At 44.8% G+C, this 23,450-nt stretch overlaps 1 protein-coding gene across 2 annotated transcripts in view; it reads right to left on the bottom strand.

Moving 5' to 3' along the window:
• Positions 1-23,450, bottom strand: part of LOC144804633 (uncharacterized) — a 303,027-nt gene that overhangs the window by 272,334 nt on the left and 7,243 nt on the right. For both annotated transcript variants that reach the window (XM_078671922.1, XM_078671921.1), the window contains exons 2-3: positions 19,575-19,683; positions 9,612-9,803 (exon numbers count right to left, since the gene is read on the bottom strand). In XM_078671922.1, coding sequence (XP_078528048.1) covers positions 9,612-9,803; positions 19,575-19,659 — 277 coding nt within the window. In that variant the 5' untranslated portion in view covers positions 19,660-19,683. The remainder of the gene's footprint in view (positions 1-9,611; positions 9,804-19,574; positions 19,684-23,450) is intronic.

Raw genomic sequence — 23,450 nt, forward strand, 5'->3', positions numbered from 1 at the left:
AAGAAACCTACTTAATTGCTTCAGGGGTTTAAAAACTTAAACAACAGTGGGTGGGGAATGTCTGTTGCTCTCCAGGTACAAGTAAAATAAATGGGATTCTTTTTTCATAAAAAACGTAACGTTTCCTTTCTTTCTCAAGATTCAGATGATGAAGGATGTTGGTTAATAGTTCACATTAAGGTTAATGATATACCTATATCCTTGTTTTATGTATATGCTCTACTAAACCTGATGGTCATTTTTGGCCACATATTTCCACTCTTTTGATGTCTATTTCTACACCATATGTTTTTCGGTGGTGATTGTAACTTAGTTGTTAATCCATACATTGACCGTACATCTAAAACACATTTTATTTCTTCTCCAATGCATCAACATTTACCACCCTAATTTTCCAAAGATCTCTTGTTGATTCCGGTAGATTTTGTGACCCACAACTCTATGAATACACTTTTATCACCCACTCACTTCTCTCAGTCACGCATATACTATTTATTAGTTTCTAAAGCATTAACACAACATATACTGCACTTAGATATTGGTTCTATATTGATTTCTGACCATGCTCCAGTAATTTTAGATTTAGAGTTACTCCCAGTTAATGTCACTAACAAAAGATGGGCTTCAATACCTCTTTGTTAACTGACGACCAAACGTTTACTTCCCCTGTTTTGATATATTTATTTTGTAATTCTTTAATTGTAACACATCCTCTGTTCTGCCTTTCTCCATTGTATAGGACACCATTAAAGCTTCAACCAGAGACTTTATTATTTCCTATGTTGCCAAATAAAAACACAAACCTCCCAAAAAGCACTCGAAATTCTTAAAAATATTAAACTACTAGAAACACTCTTATACAACCACTAATTCTAAAGCTGATCTAAATAATCTCATTATAGAAAAATTTAAATATAATACATTATCTACAGAAAAGGCCAACTCTTCTCTTCTCAGAGGTAGTGCTTATTATGATGGAGGCCAAAACAAAGCTGGCAAGGTCCTTCCCTCGTATCTTAAGATCAAGAAAGACCGTACTAATATTGACTATGTCTTAATTTCTGACTCAATCAATCAGAGTACTTGTAAAGCGCGCTACTTACCCGTGAGGGTCTCATGGCGCTGAGGGGAGGGGGTGCCGCTACTGCTCGAAGAGCCAGGTCTTGACTCATCTCCAGTGACTAAAGATTTAGAATTTTGGAGGAAATCAGAAAATACTATACCTCTCTTTATACCCCTAAAAACACCCCAGGGCTCCATTGACATACAATGTTATCTTGCCTCGATACAAAAAAAAATTCCCACTGACACTGATTTTTTGCCATTTGAAAGTGATATTTCTGTAAAAGATATTTCCCATGCATTAAAACTCCTCAAAACAGGGACAGCACCTGGTCCGTATGGATTCCCTGTAGAATTTTACTCCCACTTCCCCAAATCCCTTCTACCACATCTCCATTCTTTGTTCTCACAATTCATTTCCTCTAATGCCTCCAGTGGTACCTTTCAGGATGCTCTTATCTGCCTGGTCCCTAAAGAAGAAGGAGACCCTCATTTTTGGAAAGACTATAAATCAATATCATTAGTCAACTCTGATTGTAAAATATTTGCCAAAATAATTGCACTTAGACGAGAACTCCTCTTACACTCTATTATTCGTAAAGAACAATCCGGTTTCATTAAGAGAAGGAACATCTCTGTTAACATCAGAACTTTCTTTAATGTGCTGCAAAAATCCAACAAATATTCTCATACACTTACAGCTATTTCATTAGATGCGGAAAAATCTTTTGACCGCATGGATTGGTCGTTTTTTTCCATACATTATCCTGGTTTGGTTTCGGAACCAACTTTATCTCATATTTTTTTGTTAAACACATAACTCAAAGCTTCTATTTTTTCTAAAGGTTCCATTTCTAATTATTTTTCTTTACAGCGAGGTGTCTACCAAGGATGTCCTCTTGCATTAGAGACTTTTATTGGTAGAATTAAACAAAATCCTAACATATATGGTTTCAACATAATAAAATTCATATTAAAATGAGTGTCAATGCAGATGATATCTTACAATATGTATCTAAGCCAGAATATTCTATTCCAGCTTTCACTGTAAAGGTCAATGCTTTCTCTTGAATTTGTGGTTATAAACTGAATCAAGATAAATGTGAAATCCTACCTCTTATTAATTTATGTTTTAAGCAAAACTGTATTTCCACAAATTTTTCATGGAACTCCCAAAAATAAAATATTTAGGTCTCCGGTTTGCTTCCTCTTTCAAGCAGACTTTACTATTAAACATGACTCAAGTTCTGTCCACACTATCCATACTATTTAATTCTATCTCTAAGTGGCACCCGCTATATCTATCTTGGTGGGGTAGACTTCTTACTATCAAAATGATGCTCGCTCCTGTTATGTTCTAAATTATTTCCACTATTCCTCCCAGTTTTCCCTCATATTTGTTCCCAAAAATATATCCTATTTTATATACCTCTTTGTGGAATAAAAAAAAACATGTATGTCCCTTGTCATGCTTAAACGCAATAAATCGCATGTTGGAGTAAACTTCCCTGATTTTCAAACTTACCTTAATGCATTTCTTCTTAAACAGCTTTCTAAATGTTTAAATCATTGACCTTCAGATTCTTCTCCAATGTGGAAATACATCGAACTCTCCTTCCTCTTTCCCTTCTTTTCCCTTCTCAGAGAATCTCTTACATTTACTCAAAAGACAAAAAATTAATCTTCGCCTATGCATAACACTATCCATAAATTATTTCACTCCATTCTGATTTCACACCTCTCAGACAATGACCGATTTCTCAACTCTTCGATTTGGGATAATCAACAATAAACCCATTTGTTGGAAGGCTTGCCGAGACAAAGGTCTACTTTGAGTTACCCACTTTACTCAAACAATACTTTTCTTACTTTCCCTGAAGCACAATCACTTTATAAACAGCGAAATGTGCACCCCCCATCCCCTGGAGTCCCTGGGGGCCCACAACGGGCCCCCACAGGGTGTCTCTGCATGCCTTTCCGTGGCGGCTTTGCCCATGCTAATAGGGCTGGCGGTGTCTCATAGATACCACCACCCTTTTAAACCATTTCCGCCCCGGCCGCAAGGCGACCTGAGCGGAAAAGCGGCGGACCGTTTTTCCGTCAGCCGCGGTCCTACCGCCATCCTAATATGGCGGGGGGAATTTAGGTGCAGATGGCGGGCGGATTGCCCCCGCCAGGCTGGCGGTGGCTACCACCAGCCTGGCGGGGGCAATCCGCCCGCCATCCTAATGGGCCCCTTATTGTTAATAAGCATATTGCTACTTTATTTGATTATACGTACTTGGTAGCATCTCTTTCAAAAATAAAGTTCCTAAGAGGACCCTGGTGGACAATTCTTTGTGGGAAATAAGAATTCGGACTACTCACCCGATGGCTGCATCGAGATTATCTGGTGCAAAGGGGTCAGGTCCCCTGGAACTCACAGAGAGACGCTTGAGTAAGTTGTTGAAGCAATCCAACTTGCTCATACAGATCTGTTCATCAGGAGTTTGTGTGAATGGAACTGAAGGTGTTGATAATGTCTCCTGATTTCCAATAGATAGGAACCTTGCTGCAGCTAAGATAGATGTGGTGTAAGTTCTTAAGTCATATTGTGGATTCAAAAGATAATAGATTTCAGGTCGGGGAGACAGGGATAAAACATTTTTTTAAACATCTGGGGGAAGGACATGGAGAGGAGAGAGGGAGAGAGAGGATGCAAAGCTGTGAAGAAGAGCATTTTTCACTCAGGGGGAGTTCAGTGTTAATAATTTAAAAGCCATAGAGTGTCCTGCAGTTGTTAAACCATGGCTGATTGTGGAAAGGAAGAGAGTAAAAGAGGGAAAGACAAGATATGGAAATCTACAGGTTATAAAGACTGGGAAGATCCTTCCACCCCTGAAGAAGTCCACAATGGACCCTCATAGCCTTGCCAACTAGTGGTTCATCTCTCATCTACTCTACATGGACAATATCATTGAGTGTGCAAGACCACATCAACACCAACAATTACAGCAACACCACTAATTTGGCTTCAGATAACGTTGGAACACATATATAGCAACACCAGATATCCTAGAGGATGGCGTTGGACCACTGATGAAGGTGAACACTGTCTCATGATATTGCTGGACCTCTTAGCTACATTTGACACAGTCATCCATATTCCCACTGCCCCACACAACCTAAACTCTCAAATGAGGTTTACTGGCATTATCCTTCACTGATTATACTATCAAACTTTTGTTAGAAATGGGGTTCCTGGGTGTAGGAGTATGTACCCTGTACAAGCAGGAGCCACTACTCTTGTTAGGGTAAGTTTAGTACACACTAAGGGCCCGATTCACAGAATGAACTTAAGACTCAATCCTAAACTTACTACTATTTTGGTATTCACAGAATGCACTTACTACTTTTGGTATTCACAGAAGTTAGGATTTTGTCTTAAGTCTGTCTTAAGACGGTTTTAAGACAAACTTAAGACAAATTCCTAACTTCTGTGAATACCAAAAGTAGTAAGTTCATTCTGTGAATACCAAAATAGTAGTAAGTTTAGGATTGAGTCTTAAGTTCATTCTGTGAATCGGGCCCTAAAGGTTTACCTGTGTTCACCCTCGTATAGATTGGTACCGAGCAGTCAGGCTATGTGTAAAGTATTTGTGCAACACTTCATACAGTAATGAATTGATTAGCTTTCATTATTAAATAAAGCATGACCAAAACAACCGAAAGCCAATAGCCACTGGTTATCTGAGTACAACAAGATCAAAAAACAAAACTCCAACCTACACAAGTCAAGATATGATTTTTTCAATATTAAATAAAGTTATAGCTCTTAGAAAAGAATAGCTTCAACTGGGGCTATCTGGTTGCAATTGACTGGGACAAGTGCACAAATTTAGTATGACCTTGATTCAGTGCGGGCCAGCTACAAAAGTCAGGCAGGCCCTGATACAGTAGCTTGACTGTGTCAGAAATCAAAGACGAAGCATAGCTCAGAGGAGGTGAGGCATCGCGGATGCAGGTGATGTGTCAGTTTCTTAAGGCAGTGCAGAGTTGTTGAACTTTCCTGGTCAGGGACGATGCGCAGAGGAGTTAATGCGTTGCTTGCTTGTGTGAGCCTCATTTCTCATGGGGAAGTGATGTTGAAGATATGTCGATGTCAGAAGCACGCTGCATCAATTATTTGGTGTCAATGTCGAATGGCTGAGCTGAAGGCAATGTGTCGGTTGAAAGCCACACAGGACAGGCGCTGCTTCGGAGCGGTGTGTCACCGATTTTGTTGAGGTGGCGCTTGAGACTCACATAGCGGCAGTTCTTCAAAGACACTGTGTCTGCAAAGTCGGGGCAGTGTGGAAAAAACAAAGTTCATTGAATTGTCCTCTTGGTGAGCAGTGTCCACCGCTTCGGTGCAGACAGCTGCAATGCATCAATTTAGCAGGGAGGCGCCGGTTCCGAACTGACACTTGGAGTTGATGCATTGGTTTCTTCTTTCAGCGCAAAAACTGTATTCCAAGGGTCCAGAACTGGATTTGGCACCACTTGCCAGCATAGGGCTCTTTTAGCAGGGGAGCCCTGGATCTGCAGGTTAAGACTTTGATAGCCCTTGGATAAACTTTAGAAAGCAGGATGTAGAGAGCAAAGTCCAGTCCTCTCACTACCCGGACAGACGCATCAGGCAGCAGGCCAAAACAGCAAAGAAGGCAGCAAGTGGCAGTCCCTCCTGGCAGCACAATAGCTCTTCTTCCTGGCAGAATATCCTCTGTCCAGAAGTGTTCTGAGTATATGGTTTCAGAGTTTCAGTACTTATGGTAGTTTTAGCCTTTGAAGTAGTGAAACTTCAAAGAAAGATCTTTATTGTGCACAAGATCCTGCCCTTCCTGGCTCCAGAAACATTACAGGGTGTATACAACACTTTTTGTGGGGACAAGCACAGCCCTAGTCAAGTGCAAATGTTAGCTCCTCCCACAATTCTAGCTCAGGAAGGCTCAGAAACCTGGTGATGGGCCATCGGGATATGCAGTGAACACCCCAGTGCCCTTTGTGTGTGACTGCCTAGAGTGAATTCATAAGGTCCAGCTATCATCCTGATCTAGATTTCTATTCACACACTGGAAGAGGCCCAGAAGGGTTAAAGTAAGAAAATGCCAACTTTATAAAAGTAGCATCTTCAGACCTGCAATTTAAAAAGCTACTTCACTAAAAGATTTGTTTTTAATTTGTGAGTGCAGAAACATCAATCCCCATTTTCTATCTGCTCCCAATTAGAAGACACACGTTTAAGATGTGCCAAGGCAGCTTCAATGATAACCTCTGGGAGAGATAGATTCACTAGAGACTTGCTCTAGTGAAAATTAAATTTGGCAGTTGTTCACTACCAGGACATGTAAAACTCACAAGTACATGTCCTACCTTTTAAGAACACAGCACCCTGCCCATGGGGCTACCTAGGGCCTGTTTTGGAGGTGTTTGACATGTAATAAAAGAGAAGGTTTGGGCCTGGTAAGTAGGTGAACTTGCCAGGTCAATATGGTAGTTTAATGCTGCACACACATACTCTGCAGTGGTAGGCCTGATACAGATTTGAAGGGCTTCTCATGTTGGTGGAACAATCAGTACCTACTAGTAGCATTTGATTAACAGGCCCTGGGCACACACAGTGCACTGTACTAGGGACTTACCAGTAAATCAAATAGATCCAAATGCCTAGCACCTGCCTGACGCATAACTAAACCAAGACATAATTCCTACTGTTCGCCAAGAGCAACAAGCAACAAATGCCCCAAACTTGACCTATTGACATGAACCTACACTGATTCAAACCCCAATCATGCAGATTCACCCTGAACACTAAACACAATCTCAATATATATTGCAAAGAAAATTAAGATGGCCTAGCACCAGCTCACTCTACTGAAGGAAGCAAAACCGTTTTTATAGAAAGATTTTTCAGAACTGTTGTTAAGGCCTTTGCACTCTTGCAATAGGATGGTGGTAATGCCCTGCTCCAGGGCCTCGCAGAGTCCACATTGGCACCCCGTAAGCGTATTCAACATGCAGCAGCACGTCTCATCCATGGCTTAAAATAATATATTATGAAATTCATTTTGGGAACTCCACTGGGCCCCTTTGTCAGACAGCACCAGATGCATCTCAGTACTGGCACTTCTGCCTACCTGGGTGACCAGCTCACCATCGTTGGTGACTCTTGGCACATTAACATCCAGCACCCCATCAAAATGGAAATAAAAAAGTGCAAAAAATAAAAATAAGCCCACAGGTCTTCATCATCTGTGCACCCAGAGCTTGGAGCACTGTCCCTGTATCCATCAGGGCTATCTCAGTCTGGCTCCAAGTTAGGAAAGAGCAGAAGACTCACTTCTGTAAAAAACACTACACAAGGACTGACTGAAAGTCCTGCTCCATTCTCAGAACCCACTGTCACCTACAGTCACTGTCTGAATGTATCTTTGTCTTTGACTCTATAAAGCACTCAAAACTGGCTAGATTAATGTTTTACAAATACCTCTTACATAACCAAATGCAAATCTAGTTACATACATACAAGTCTAGTCACATACAGGTTATTATGGCTTGTGTATTAATAAACTAACCCAGCTATATCACTGGCATGACATCTAAATTAGGACAAGAAAGTCAGAATATGTCTACATTTTGGGGTAATCATGTCTTTTTAAATCACCATGAAAAGAATGGATATACATAGCTGAAATCCTTAGGGTGCTGAGAAGAACTGTGCACGCAGTGTTTTTTATGAGATTTTTTCTTCTGCAGTATTCCATATGAGGAGGCTATATTATGTACAGTAAGACCTGAGTTTCCTCTAAAATATTCTAAATCTGTCTCACTGTTATGAGGTTTGTAAATCGCATAGCTGCCCCAGCAACAGTCCCAGAGAGTACACTACCCGCCTATCAAAGGGAGCGGGGAGAACTAGGGGTTTCCTGAAGAGCAGGCGGATATGGGTGTTCCTGCTGGAGAGAGGAAGACAGTTCCAGAGAGATGGGAGCAGGACTTGCTCCTCTCTAACCTGTTTTAATTTCTCCTTCTTTAGGTTGGGAAACATATGTTTTGTACTGGAAAGGACTCCTTGTTGCACAAAAACCATGCACAACACAGAGGAGCGTATGTATGAGAAAATATGTGCGGAGTAGCACAAAATTTAAGAAAGTCAGGGATGCACCGTACTCACAAGAGAACGGTGCATCCCTGTATTTTCCCTAACACTGGTGCTAAATTTAGCTGCCTTGCACCAATGCAGGCACCCTTGAACAATAGTGCAAGGGTGCCTGCCCTGCAAGAAATTATTGTTTATGTGCAGGAAGGCGTCCCTTCCTACACATAAATAATCACTAATGGTGATTTGTTCCTTCTATGTGTGCTGCAGCATGCAGCACATATTGATGAAGCAAATCGTCATTATTTAATAATTGTTTATGTACAGAAATGGACACCTTCCTGCACATACACAACCATTAATGGCATTTTGCTCTTTCTGTATGGGCTACAGAATCCAGCACACACATAGAAAAAACAAGAAGAGGGTAAAATAAAATGATTTCTCCTCGTTTCACCATTCTAACGATTGATCCTGCCTCGGATTTACACACCGTTGTAAATCTGAGGCAGCCTCAAAAAGCAATAAGTTTGGAGGTGGAATGCCCACAGCAACACCCATTGCATGCCCCTTTCACGCAGCGGGTGCATGTAGAGGGGCTGTATTAACAAGGCGGTGTTAAGCCACAAAAAGTGGTTTAACGGCGCTTTGTAGATATAGGGAGGGGCACAGCGCCACCAGGATGTTGCTAAAAGTCACATTCTGGAGGTGATATCCTCTTGTAATTATACCCCAGAGACTCTTGCACCATGGCGCCAGGGATGCCTGTGTTGGCGACAGCGCAGAAGGCGAGCAGAACAATGCCACATTATAGTAGATATAGCATTGTTGTGCTGTCAAGTGTTGTCAAGCAATGCAGCACAGCAACTTTACTTGCCGCGCTATGCTGCGCTGCGTGATTGGCTGTTTGATATTGCGTTATCTTGGTATTGGGAAATTGTCGGTTAGACAAATGAAACGTTCCCTCTCACATAGCTCAAAGATATCCATGATGGAGGATGCTTTCTTAGAATGAGAGCGAGATTTGGGTTGAACCATTGCGGCCCGATTACGATTTAGTCAGAATTCATGCGAAAATTCCCAGTGACCGGAATCTTCATATAGAATTGCTCTTACTATGAGTTAGCCCCCTTGAAATGGGAAATACATTTGTGAACATGAAACTACAGTGCAGTTATTTGCACAATATTCTGTGGGGAAACCTAAGTGGGGGAGCAAGGGGCCTGTGGTGATATGGTTTAGTGGAATTTCACACAGTAAGTCTACTCTGTCCATTAGTAATCAGGGATTCCTGTAAATTGAGCATTGCATGTATTAGAGTGCTGCTTTAGAGTAAATGTGCTTATTGCCTAAATGGCGTTTATGTTTGTTTGTACACTGTACTAGTTTCATGGTCTCCACCACAGATGAGTTACCAGTTAGGGCTGCGTACCTGCTGTATATACATCTGTTCCTGGAGGTTCTGTTACGTTTGCAGGTTCTGGTGTAGTTGCATTGATGGTTTGTAGGTTTTCAGTGGACACTGCAGGTGTTAATACTAAGGTGACTGCTTCCGGGGTCACGCCAGGGTCAGGGGTCTCTGTTGATTGAAAGGAGGCAGATACCTGTGATGAGGCTTCTGTCGCTAGGGAGAGAGAGGAAATAGGTTAACCTGGTGAGTACATTCTGCACGGTAAGAAAAATGTGCAGTTCAGATGAACAGACTTTGATCTCACAGTCTGATTTGCTACCAGTGTTCTGCCATGGCGTGCCCTAACCCTTCCCAACACCAAGGCCTTCTCCATTTTGCAGGAAAATGGGGTTTCTACATCTGAAATTAGCCTGTGTCACATCCGATGTACACACAATAATGGAAATAAACTCATTAGATTCATTGTTTTATACAGAACATCAAAGCAATGAGTGTAATTTCTAATTTCAGTCCAAGACTTACTCCTTGAACTGTTCAATCACTTTGCATTTCACAAAGATTTTACAGTTTTCGGCAGACCGAAATCAGGTGACTTGTAAAAAAATCACAAAAGTTTCATTCCAGATCTGGGATTAGAACCCATGTCCAGGGCAGAAACTAGGACCCTCATTTATGGGTTTCGGCGTAGGGCAAAGCATCTTGCTGTGCTGGCCTACGCAGGAATCCACCACTCTTGAACACCTTAACTGCTTCGAATGTTCCGTGCCAGTGCGGAATGTTCTGTTAGGTGGGCGAGGCCGTGTGACCCAACGGACTTGCTCAGCACTACAGAGGTAGTGCTCGCGACGGCCGGTGACCAACACCCTCAGCGAACGGGTTAAGCAATGTGGTTTCTTTCTGTCCTCTCCTTGTGCTGGCGCTTCTTTTCCTCCTTTTTTGACCCTCATTTATGGGATTTCAACATAGGAGAGCATAGCAAATCTCCATGCTGAGCTGCCCTATGCCAAAGTAAAAGGGCAAGAATGCACCGTATTGATGAAATGCAGTGCATTCCTGTCTTTTCTCCCGGCGCTGGCACTGTTTCCGCTGCCTAGCACCAAGTCAGACATCCTTGCATCATGGTGCTAGGGTGCCTGTGGTGTTGGCAGGATTATTTTTGTGGATAAAGGGCTACCTCCCTGGACAGAAACAATTTTAAGAGGAGTTTTCTTTTTCTATTTGTGCTGCAGAATCCAGCGCACAAAGAAAGATAAAAAAATGAAGAGAAATAAAGTCATTTCTCTGCGTTACGCCTCACCTCGGGAGAGGTAAGGATTTGGCGCTTGCCAGGTGGAAATGGTTTTGTAAATCTCAGGCTGCGTCAAAATCCATGGATGTTGCATAGAAACACCCACCGGAACACCTATGGAATGCATGCAGTTCACAGAGAAAGGCGACGCAGCGATTTTCGCTGCCCTGCCTTACTCAAGATTTATGAGCCCACTTTAAGCCAAGTTGGGCGGCTTTGCCTGTCTTCATTGATCTGATTTAGAGCCCTGCATGTCCCACTTCACGTGGTGCAAAAGTGACGCAAGGCTCTCATAAATATGTTTACTTCCTGCCGCCTCCACTGGGATTTTTGCTTGGTTGGTAACCTAGATGCATTCAGCCATGAGGCACTGTGTACATAACGTCATAAAATGAAACAAATGAAAAAATACAAAGGCCAGATTTACTAACCCTTCACTCAACACAGTGTAGCAAGACAACAGACTCAATGTTGCCGCTATTGTGTCGCATCCATAGGAAGTTCTGAAGAGGAACCTAAAGCAATGCAATAAGCAATCTGCAGACACAGTGCCCAGAAACAATGAGCTTGCAGAGATGGTACATGGAAATAATGATGTCTGTGGAGAGTGTACCTGAAAATAGAGAGTCTGCAAAAACAGTGCCTATAAATAGTGAGTCTGCAGCGACAGTGCCTGGAAATAATGAGTCTGTAGAGGCAGTGCCTGGGAATAGTGAGTCTGTAGAGAATGTGCCAAGAAATAATGAGTCATCGGAGACAGTGCCTGGAAATAATAAGCCTGTAAGGACAGTGTCTGGAAATAATAAGTCTGCAAAGACAGTATCTATAAAGCATGAGTCTGAGAACACAGTGCCTGGAAATGAGTCTGCAGAGACAGTGCCTGGAAATATTGAGTCTGCAGAGACACTGCCTGGAAATAGGGAGTCTGCAGAGACCATACCAAGAAATAATGAGTCTGCAAAGAAAGTGCCCAGAATTAAAAATACTGCAGAGGCAGTACCTGGATATAGTGTGACGTCAGAGACATTGCCTGGAAATAATGATCTGGCAGAGGCGGTACATGGAGATAATGAGAATACAGAGATGGTACATGGAAATAATGATGTCTGTGGAGAGTGTACCTGAAAATAGCGAGTCTGTAAAAACAGTGCCTATAAATAATGAGTATGCAGTGACAGTGCCTGGAAATAATGAGTCTGTCGAGGCAGTGCCTGGGAATAGTGAGTCTGTAGAGAATGTGCCAAGAAATAATGAGTCATCGGAGACAGTGCCTGGAAATAATAAGCCTGTAAGGACAGTGTCTGGAAATAATGAGTCTGCAAAGACAGTGTCTATATAGCATGAGTCTGAGAACACAGTGCCTGGAAATGAGTCTGCAGAGACAGTGCCTGGAAATAGGGAGTCTGCAGAGACACTGCCTGGAAATAGGGAGTCTGCAGAGACAGTGCCTGGAAATGAGTCTGTAGAGACAGTGCCTGGAAATATTGAGTCTGCAGAGACAGTGCCTGGAAATAGGGAGTCTGCAGAGACCATACCAAGAAATAATGAGTCTGCAAAGAAAGTGCCCAGAAATAAAAATACTGCAGAGGCAGTACCTGGATTTAATGTGACTGCAGAGACATTGCCTGGAAAAAATGAGTCTGTAGAGACAGTACCTGGGAATAATGACCCTGCAGAGACAGTGCCTGGAAAAAATAGGCTTGCAGTGACAGAGCCTGGAAATAGTGAGTACGTGGAGACAGTGCCTGGGAAATTATGAGTCTGCAAAGAGAGTGCCTGGAAAAAATGAGATGCAGAGACATTTCCTGGAACTAATGAGTCTGTAGAGACAGTACCTGGGAATAATGAGTCTGCAGAGACAGTGCGTGGTAGTAATGAGCCTGCTGTGACAGAGCCGGAAATAGTGAGCCTGTGGAAACAGGGCCTGGAAATAAGGAGTCTGGAGAGACGGTACCTTGAAATAATGAGTCCGTAGAGACAGGACTTGGAAATAATGAGTACCTGGAGACAGTCTCCGTAAATAATGAGTCTGCAGTGACAGAACCTGGAAATAATGAGTACGTGGAGACAGTGCCCAGAAATATGGAATCAGAAGAGAAAATGCCTTGAAATAATGAGTCTGCAGAGACCGTGCCTGGAAATAATGAGTCTGAGGAGACAGTGAAACTAATGAGTCTAGAGGAATGGTGCCTGGAAATAATTTCCTGCAGAGGCGGTACATGGAGATAATGAGAATGCAGAGATGGTACATCGAAAGAATGATGTATGAAGAGACAGTACCTGGAGATATCGAGTCTGCGAAAACAGTGCCTGGAAATAGTGAGCCTGCAGTGACAGAGCCTGGAAATAATGAGTCTGTGGAGGCAGTGCTTGGAAAAGATGAGTATCATGAGACAGTGCCTGGAAATGAAGTGCCTGGAACTATTGAGTCATCAGAGACTGTGCCTGGAAATAATGAGCCTATAAGGACAGTGTCTAGAAATAGTCTGCATAGACAGAGTCTGTAAAGACTGAGTCTGAGAAGACAGTGCCTGGAAATAATGAGTCTGCAAAGAAAATGTCTGAAAATAGTGAGTCTGCAGAGACTGTGCCTGGAAATGAGTCTGTAGAGACAGTGCCTGGAAATAATTAGTCTGCAAAGAAAGTGCCCAGAAATGTGGAGAAGTGTGGCTCACCAATTAGAGCGGCAGACCCTGAGGCAGAGGTCTGGTCTTGGACCAGGGTTCAATCCCCGTTGTGGCAGGGTCTTGGGCTCAATGTCCTCGGACCTGATAATTCTCGCCTCGGTGCCTACTCTAATCATGGGTTCCACTCTGCAACTCTGGGCAATAGCTTGCCTAATCTCCACACCAATGCTAGGATGCCTGGCTTCACCTTGGGGGTGCCCAGGAGTTTACACCTCACAGGAACAGGCCAGGAAAGGTTCCACAGTGGTATTCGTACAGCGCTTAGAGACCCCTGGGTGATAGGCACTATACAAGTGCAAATTACATTTACATAAAAAGCCTGCAGATGCAGTACCTGGAAATAATGAGCAAGTGGAGACAGTGCTCTGAAATAATGGGTCTGCAGGGACTGTGCCTGGAAATAATGAGTCTGAAGAGAAAATGTCTTGAAATAATGAGTCTGCAGAGATGGTGCATGGAAATAATAAGTCTGAGGAGACAGTGAAACTGAGTTGTCTGGAGAAACAGTGCCTGTAAATATTGAGCCTGCAGAGAAGGTGTTTGGAAATAATTAGTTAATAGAGACAGGGCCTGGACAAATGGGTCTGCGAAGACAGTGCCTGGAAATAGTGAGCCTCTGGAAATAGCGTGTCTGCATTGACAGTGCCTGGAAATAATGAGTTTGCAGGGACCATGCCTGAACATAATGAGTCTGTAGAGACAGTGCCTGGAAATAATGAGTCTACAGAGCTGTGCCTGGAAATAATAAGTACTTGGAGACAGTGCTAGTAAATTATGAGTCTGCAGAGACAGTGCTCGGAAATAATGAGTATGCAGGCACAGGGCCTGGAAATAATGAGGCTGTGAAAACAGGGCCTGGAAATAATGAGCCTGCAGAGACTACCTGAAAATTATGAGGCTGTAGAGGGAAATAATGACTCTGAAGAGACATTGCCTGGAAATAATGAGTCTGTAGTGACAGAGCCAGAAAATGATGAGTCTTTTAAAATTGAGCCTAAAAACAAAGATTCCGAAGAGAAATTGTCTGAAAATAATGAGTCTTCAGAGACAGTGCTTGGAAATAATGAGTCTGCAGAGACAGTGCCTGAAACTAGTAAGTCTGCATTAACAATGCCTGGAAATAGTGAGTCTGTTGAGGAGATGCCTGGTAATACTGAGTTTGCAGAGACAGTGCGTGGAAATAATGAGGGTGTAGAGACAGAGCCTGGAAATAGTGAGTTTGCAGTGTCAGAGCCTGGAAAGGATGAGTCTGAGAAAACAGTGCATGGAAATAGTGAGTGTACAGAGAACATGCCTGGAAATAATAAGTCTACATTGACAGTGCCTGAAAATAATGAGTCAGTGGAGACAGTGTTCGGAAATAATGAGTATGTAGCAACAGAGCATGGAAATAATTAGTCTACAGAACAAGTCCTTGGAAATAAAAGTCTCTCAAGACAGTCCCTGGAAATAATGAGTCTATGAAGACAGTGCCTAGAAATAACGAGTCTGTGGAGACAGTGTTCGGAAATAATGAATCTGCAGAGACAGTGCCTGGAAATAGCGAGTCTACAGAGAATGTGTGGAGATAATGAGTCTGCAGAGACATGATTAATTAATTAATTAATGACCTGGAATTAATTAATTCCAGGTTCTGTTACTGCAGACTTACCATTTCCAGGCACTGTCTCTGCAGCCCAAAATAAGAGAGACATATTCTGGGTCTTGATAAAGATACATTTATTCAATAGAACCATCGAAACGTGTCAACGCTCTACCCAACACAATCCGTGGGAACAGCTTCTTCTATAGATATAGAACGATTAGATTGTATCTAGGACAAGCTATTGGAAATTTAAAAACGGGTGTGTTACCTAATGACAAAATGTACTGTCTGTCTGTTTTTGTCTCTCTGTTAATTGTGTATTGGAGTATAGAATGTAGGCTCAGGTTATATAGTTTTTTTGTCTTTTTAATAAGTGTAATCCTGCATTTTTGTTCTGCATAAGTTTTGTCCTCAAATGAAATAGGTATGTATTAAGTGTATGTGACATATATATGTATATGGTATATGAATTTGTATTATGAGTATAGACAGTTCTATGTCTATTTTTAATTGTGTTGTATTGTGCTTTTTAATAAAACTATATTTTTTTAATACTAACTTTACAACTGGTACAGTTCTACTTAATATAGTATAAAAGTTCTAACACATGGGCTTCAGTTTGTGTTTGGAATACATAGATCCAGTTTTTAAACTCAATTTTCCACCAAGGGAACTTTATTTCTACCTGACTGTCTCTGCAGGCTCATTATCTCCACACATTCTCTGTAGACTCGCTATTTCCAAGCACTGTGTCTGCACATTCATTATTTCTAGGCACTGTCTCTGCAGAGACAGTGCCTGGAAATACTGAGACTGCAGAGACAGTGCCTGGAAATAGTGAGTCTGGAGAGACATTACCTGGAAATAATGAGTCTGTGGAGACACTACCTGGAAATAATATGCCTGTGTAGACAATGCCTGGAAATAGTATGTCCACAGCTGCAACATGCTCGAGGAAAAAACATGATAACCTGCTGATACCTGATTGGAGTTGACAAGAAGCATCAATGTACTTGTCACTGGGCTGGTGGTGAATCCCAGGTCAAGGTTACTGTCCAAAGCACAGCACCAATCAATCAATCAATACACTTGTGAAGCGTGCTACATACCCGTGAGGGTCTCAAGGCGCTGGGGGGGGGGGGGGTGCTGCTACTGATTGAAGAGCCAGGTCTTGAGGGGTCTTCTGAAGGCCAGTAGATCTTGGGTCTGCCGTAGGTTGGTGGGGAGCGTGTTCCAGGTCTTGGCGGCGAGGTGGGAGAAGGATCTGCCGCCGGCGGTCGTTCTTTGTTATTGTTATTGTTGGTTTATATAGCGCCAATTCACCGGCAGGTCTCAGGGCGCTTTTGACCGCAATACATAACAACCTAAAAAAAGCAACAGGGACCGGGAGAAACTATACTGGGCTCAACGCTTTGGATACGGGGGACTGTGGCGAAGGCGAGGCCGCTGGAGCGTAGCTGGCGGGTGGGGGTGTAGAAGCTGAGTCGTCTGTTGAGGTATGCAGGGCGGTGTTGTGGAGAGCTTTGTGTGCGTGGATGAGGAGCTTGTAGGTTATCCTCTTGTTGATGGGGAGCCAGTGCAGGTCTCTCAGGTGTGGTGAGATGTGGCTGTGGCGGGGGATGTCGAGGATCAGACATGCCGAGGCGTGATAGATGCGTTGCAGTCATCTCAGGAGCTTGACTGAAGTTCCTGCGTAGAGGGCGTTTCTGTAGTCCAGCCTGCTGGTGACGATGGCCTGGGTGACTGTTCTTCTCGTCTCGGTGGTGATCCACTTGAAGATCCTGCGGAGCATTCGGAGGGTGTTGAAGCAGGATGAGGAGACGGTGTTGGCCTGCTTAGTTGTGGAGAGGGTGGAGTCAAGGATGACCCCCAGGTTGCGTGAGTGGTCGGTGGGTGTCGGGGCTGTTCCTAGTGTTGTCGGCCATCAGGAGTTGTCCCATGATGAAGGGGTGGAGCCGAGTATGAGGACCTCCGTCTTGTTCGAGTTCAGATTAAGTCGGTTGTTCCTCATCCATTCGGTGATGGCCTTCATTCCTACGTGGAGTATGGCTTTGGCGGTGTGATGGTGTTTGGTGAGGGAGAGGTTCGGCTGGATGTTGTCGGCATAGGAGATGATGTTGAGGTCGTGCTGTCGGGCTACGTGGTCGAGGGGTACCATGTAGATGTTGAACAACGTCGGGCTCAGGGAAGATCCCTGGGGTACGCCACAGATGATACCAGTGGCTTTGGAGCGAAAGGGGGGGAGGCGGACGCTCTGAGTTCTGACAGAGAGGAAGGATGTGGTGCAGTCCAAGAACTTCTCTTGGATCCCGGCGTCGTGTAGGCGTGTTTGTAGTGTGCGGTGGCAGACCGTGTCGAAGGCGGCTGACAGGTCCAGGAGTATGAGGGCCGCTGTTTCTCCGTTGTCAAGCAGGGTCCTGATGTGATCGGTGGTGGCAATGAGGGCGGTTTCGGTGCTGTAGTTGCTGCGGAACCCAGACTGGGAAGGGTCCAGGATGCTGTTTTCCTCGAAGTAGCGGGTCAGTTGTTTGTTAACGATTTTCTCAGTGACCTTCTCCTGGAACGGGAGCAGGGAGATGCGTTGGAAGTTCTTGAGGTCCTTGGGGTCCGCCTCGGGTTTCTTGAGGAGGGCGTTGATCTTGGCGTGCTTCCAGCTTTCCGGGAAGTTTGCTGCCTTGAAGGAGATGTTGATTACTTTCCAGAGATGGGGTGCGATAGCTGTGCAGGCTTTGTGAAGATGTGGTGAGGGCATGGGTCTAACGGAGATCCGGAGGGATGGTGTTCATGATCTCACTGGTGTCCACGTCGTTGATGCTGGTCCAGGAGAGAAGGCTGTTGGTGCAGGTGGTGGTCGTGGGGGCTGTGGTTGCCGGGGTGGTCGTGGCGTTGAAGCTGTTGTGGATGTCTGTGATCTTGCGGTGGAAGAAGGTGGCCAGCGAGTCGCACAGATCTTGTGAGGGCGGGATGTCGTTGGTGTTAGAGCTGGGGTTGGAGAGTTCATTCACGATTTTGAAGAGCTCTTTGCTGTTGTGTGCATTGTCATCTAGATGGTCTTTCAATGAGGCCCTATTGGCGGCTCTGATGAGTTGATGGTGTCTGCGTGTGGTTTTCTTGTGGGCTGCGTAGCTGTCCGGTGTTCATTTGCGGAGCCAGTAATTCTCCAGTTTTTGGCATGTCCGCGGCATGGGCGCGGTCTAGGAGCAGACAGGCGCAAATGGGCTTGCCTTAGGTGCGCCTTCGGCCAAGCTGTGGCCACCATATATGGGGAGGTGCAGCTGGGAGGCGAGAACGGAGAGGTCAATGGATGACGAGGGGGACGGTGATGCAGGGGACGCAGCGGCGGGAACTGGGAATGGGCAAGAGCAGCGAGGGGTAAAACAGAAGGCAAAAAGGGGGAAACAATGGGGGGACAAAATGAAGAACACTACAAATGTAGATCAACAAAAACCGGGCACAATACAGAGGTGAAACACAGCACAATTATCAAAGCATAATTATCATAGCCTAAAAACGAGCAGAGCCTACGGCGAGCTTAGAACCCTGGTCACAGCAGCAGCACCAAGAGAGATCACCCACTGCTGATATTGAAAGACAGATCCCCTCATCAGCCAACACACAGTGATTTATCGGCAAGTCTCCAACTCTTATTTTGACTATTTAATCCAAAAACTGTCCAAAATGTAGAGAGATATTCAGAATAAGTATAAAAATATAACAGTCAAGCCAGCAATGTAGCTCAGTTGGTTAATACACAAATTCTAGAGAGTTCTATTGAATCATCAATGTATCTGCCAAGGCAGCCCAAATTATTATTATTATTAAAGGGGTTTATAAAGCGCCTGGTGACGCCTCCCGGCGTGTCCCCGCGCTGTAATGTTATGTTACTATAAATTCAGGAAGGAGCTGAAGATGCAACTCTTTAAGGAACACAATGCAATAATGGTCCACAAACTAGCTACCTCTGAAATAACTTGTTGTCGATAACCTTGCTTTTGACCCTGTATGTGCTCCCCTGGCTAAGGCGAGATTCACAAGTTACACATATCATATTTATACATACATATATACAAGTCTACTTACTACTTCTTATAGTTACAAACTGCCAGGTAAATTGGGGTAAATTATTCTGAATACGTCAACATATTGGCTTAAAAATGGGAACCAATCGCAGAGGTACCAATGAAATCTGCCTGTCAGCACAGACACAAGGCTGAAATGTGCAGTGTTTTGAGTATAACTGTGTGTTGTGTTTAATGAGAGGTATCATTCTGCACAGATCCATTTGAGGTAGTTATATTATGTAAAGAGGAATGCAACAGTACTCACAATGCTCTAAGTATCTCTTGCTGTTTTTACATTTCACCCTTGAAGTTAGTATTCAAAAAGCAACCTGTTAAGTTTACCCTACACACCCGCCACCTTACCCCAGAGAAGGACGAAGAGGAAGACTTCAAACCGCATGCCAACCATCATCCGTTTCAGAGGTTCACTTCTGATCTCGTTCGGCATCACTTCTGGAGAGGAATTATCTGTCTGTGAAGAGGGAGAACACATCTGTGGTTAGAAAGGTGGGTGCATCATATAGTCCTTGGAACCCAACTGGTGTCATTTGTAAAAACTGTCTCTATACATACTGCACCAAAGTACGGTACAGTGTGTATAGAGTCCAAGAGCCCCCAGAGGTAGACAGAGGTTAAAGTTAGATAGAACCTTACTCTCTAAAGTAGTAGCTTGGTCGAGCAATAAAGCAGTATCAGAGGACAGTGTTAAGCATTTGATGTACCCAACTCGGTCAGCAAATGAATTCACACACTCAAGAACTGAACTCTAGGCCAATTGTTCTTGTATGAAAAATATACGGTTGTTTTATTTGTAGAATCAAACAAACCTGGTACAGGTAAGCTTAAAAATACTTTGCAGTAATAAATTACTTGTGTGAACACAGTTCAAAATTGCAGTAAAACTTATACTGGTTTTGCTTACAGTTTAAGGAAGCAGATTGCAACACTTTGCAGGTATAGTACATTTGAATGAATGGGCATTCAATAATTGCAAGTAAGAAACTTTTGCAATACTTTTTCTAACTCACTGCTTGATGCCTATATTCAGCACTGGGACTTGTCCTGAAAACAGTTGAGAAAATGTGTTTAGGTTATTGTTACGATTTCTAAAGATTATTTCAATTTTTCAAAACTCCACACTAAGTCGTTTTTTCGAAAGAGAATTGTCAATGTTAGTCTATGGAAGAAAAACAGGTTATCAGTTTGCAGGTACGTGAATTACTGTGGGAGTTAAGGTTCTGGGGCTAGACTCAGGGGTCCCCCAGGGTCAGTGATGCACTGTGATTGCACCCTCAGTGGAACTAGGGTGGCCGGGTACAGAGTGTTGAGGCCCAATGGTATCCTAAAGAGGATAGGGGTGCTCCGGTTGATGGCTGTTGGCAAGCAGGCCATGAGGCTGTGGGAGCAAAGCACCTACGTTTTAGCTTAGGGCAAGTTCGGGACCAACGGTGCACCCCCAGCGACACTAGTGCGGCCGGGTGCAGGGTGCTGTTTTGAGGTCGGGTGCCCTGTTGTTTCCAATGGAGAATCTCTGGAACAAAGAAACACTGCAGGCTCGGGGACGAGGATCTTCCTGGAGCGACCACCACTATGAGGGGTAAGTTGGGATGTTGAGAGTTGGTTGGGCACCACTGGATTGGGCACACAAGGCCGTGGGGCGTCGGGCAATGGGTGCCTTGGACGTCAGATTTACTTACCCGTTCTGGTTGCAGTAGGGGTGGTCCTCTGGATTGAGGCTTCAGGCTTCAGTTGGTGGCTTGAGACAGGCCAGGGGTCATCGGATATGAGGTCAGGATTGCCGTGGGGGACCTCCTCTTGGTGTTTTTCCACTCGAGCTCGGGACGGATTCGGTGGGTGCAGAGTGGGCTGGATTTGCGATTTCTGGCTGGCACCAGAAGCTGCAGTTTAAACACGTCCGGTGTTCACAGGAGGAACAGTCTTGAAACTGAAGGCAGGCAGGTCCTCTGGGGTTTGTGAGGTTGCTGGCTGCTGAATATGCCGGGTTTTCGCAGGAGCAGGTTTGAGGGGAGACAGGCCTGTAGGGCTGAGGCCAAGTCAGTGGTCGTCGTCCTCTTGTTAGCTCTGCACGGCTTCTCATCCTTCTTCTCTTCTTTTCTTGTGGTTCTGAACCTGAGAAAGGAATACTACTTCTAGGGGCGTTATAGGTAGGTAAGTGGCAGGGACCAATAGTTCCCTTCGCTGGGGTGGATACACTCCCTATTCTGCCACTCTCCAGTGGGAGGGGGGCAGGAGCCTGTCCCTGGTTGGCTGGCTGCCACTATCCTCAAGATGGTGGGTACTCTAGGTTCTGCTTCACCTTTCCTCCCCTGCCTTAGCGGTGGAGTTGGCAGAGGTAGGCACACCTCTCTTCCTCACTTGTTTTTCACACCGGTTCTCCCGCCCAAAGTGGGGGGTAGAACCAGTGGGAACCAGTTGCTGAAAGCAGCAATTGGTCTGGAGAGGCTCACAAAGGCGGCATGCCTTTGAAACTTCTCCTTTGTGAACCCTGCCCATCCTGGGACAGGAAGCTTGGCACCTTGTCCCAGGATGTGCATTGTTTCTGGCCCCCGAGAGCAGCAAGCTCTCGACCCAGGGGTCCAGAATGATGTATGGTGGCGGAAGCCTAAGCAGCCACTCAGTCAGGTCACTAGGAGATGGTCGAGGTTCAGGGGGCATCTCTAAGATGCCCTCTGTTGTTCATTTTACATTAAATCCCACACTGGCATCAGTGTGCATTTAATGTGCTCAGAAGTTTGATACCAAACTTCAAAGTCTTCAGTGTAGCCATTACGGTGCTTAGGAGTTCGTAATGACAAACTCCCAGCACCATATACTCTTAATGGCAGCACTGCACTTACAGTGCACAGGAATGGACCTGGGTACTGTAGGGGTACAGGGCTCATGCACCTGTACCCTCACCACTGGTATAGGGCACCCAGCTAGAGGTGTTGGCTGATGTATGCCAGGGCAGTGGTTTGGGGGCATGGCACTCAGGGATGTGTGCCATGTCGACTCTTCACTTTGTTTTGCACCAAGACATGCAGCCTGCAAAGGCAGTGTGTGAGTTTCAGGGTGCAGGTCCTCTGAGGGTGGTACAATAAGTGCTGCAGCTCTTAGAGGCCTTCTCTGGTCACAGTGCCCTGGGTACCTATGGTACCATTTACCAGAAGCTGATATGTGGCCAGAAATGTCAATTGAGTTTAGGGTTCAATGCAGTTTTAGGGAAGGCACATAGGCCCTGGGTACCTGATTATCCAGAACCCAGGGCACACTCAGTCAAAGAACATCAGCAATTCAGCAAACAGTGGGGGGCATACCATGCAAGAAAGAGGCAACTTTCTCACATCATTGGAGACCAGTGCCTGAGCTGACCTGACCATACCCCACATAAGCAGAAGCCATTGGAGGCTTGAAGCATATGAGTGGGCCAGCCCTACGAGATGCTGCTAGACCCCTAAAAAGGCTTGGGGCAGAGGAGCAGACAGGTTATACACGACACGGAGAGACCTCTTGGAGGGCTCTACAGAAGAAGAGAGAACCGTGCCTTTGAGAAACGACGATACTCTTTAGAAGTCTGGGGCAGAGGACCAAACTAGCCATACAATACACAGTAGTAAACCACTTAAATTGCCATATGAGACATGGGGAGTTCCACTCAAAAGTGTGGGGATTGAACTGTACCCTTCTAACAAGGCCTAAACATGACACAACTTATCTGGGGTTGCTTATGCCAGAGGGGCCATGGCTTGGATATTTGGGCTGGACTATTCCTATTGGAGCAGGACAAATCAATCAATCAATCAATCACTGCATTTATAAAGCGCTCTACATACCCGGGAGGGTCTCAAGGCGCTGGGAGGGAGGGGGAGCCGTTACTGATCGAAGAGCCAGGTCTTGAGGAGTCTTCTGAAGACCAGCAGGTCCTGGGTCTGTCGTAGGCTGGTGTGGAGAGCGTTCCAGGGCTTGGCGGCGAGGTAGGAGAAGGATCTGCCGCCGGCGGTGGTTTTCCGGATGCGAGGAACTGTGGCGAAGGCGAGGTTGGCTGAGCGGAGGTTTCGGGTGGGGGTGTGGAAGCTGAGACGGTTGTTGAGTTATGTGGGTCCGGTGTTGTGTAGGGCTTTGTGTGCGTGGATGAGGAGTTTGAAGGTGATCCTCTTGTTGACGGGGAGTCAGTGAAGGCCTCTCAGGTGGGGTGTGATGTGGCTGCGTCGGGGGACGTCGAGGATCAGTCGTGCTGAG

This window comes from Lissotriton helveticus, chromosome 1_2 (assembly GCF_964261635.1).
Source record: "Lissotriton helveticus chromosome 1_2, aLisHel1.1, whole genome shotgun sequence".
Taxonomy (NCBI): domain Eukaryota; kingdom Metazoa; phylum Chordata; class Amphibia; order Caudata; family Salamandridae; genus Lissotriton; species Lissotriton helveticus.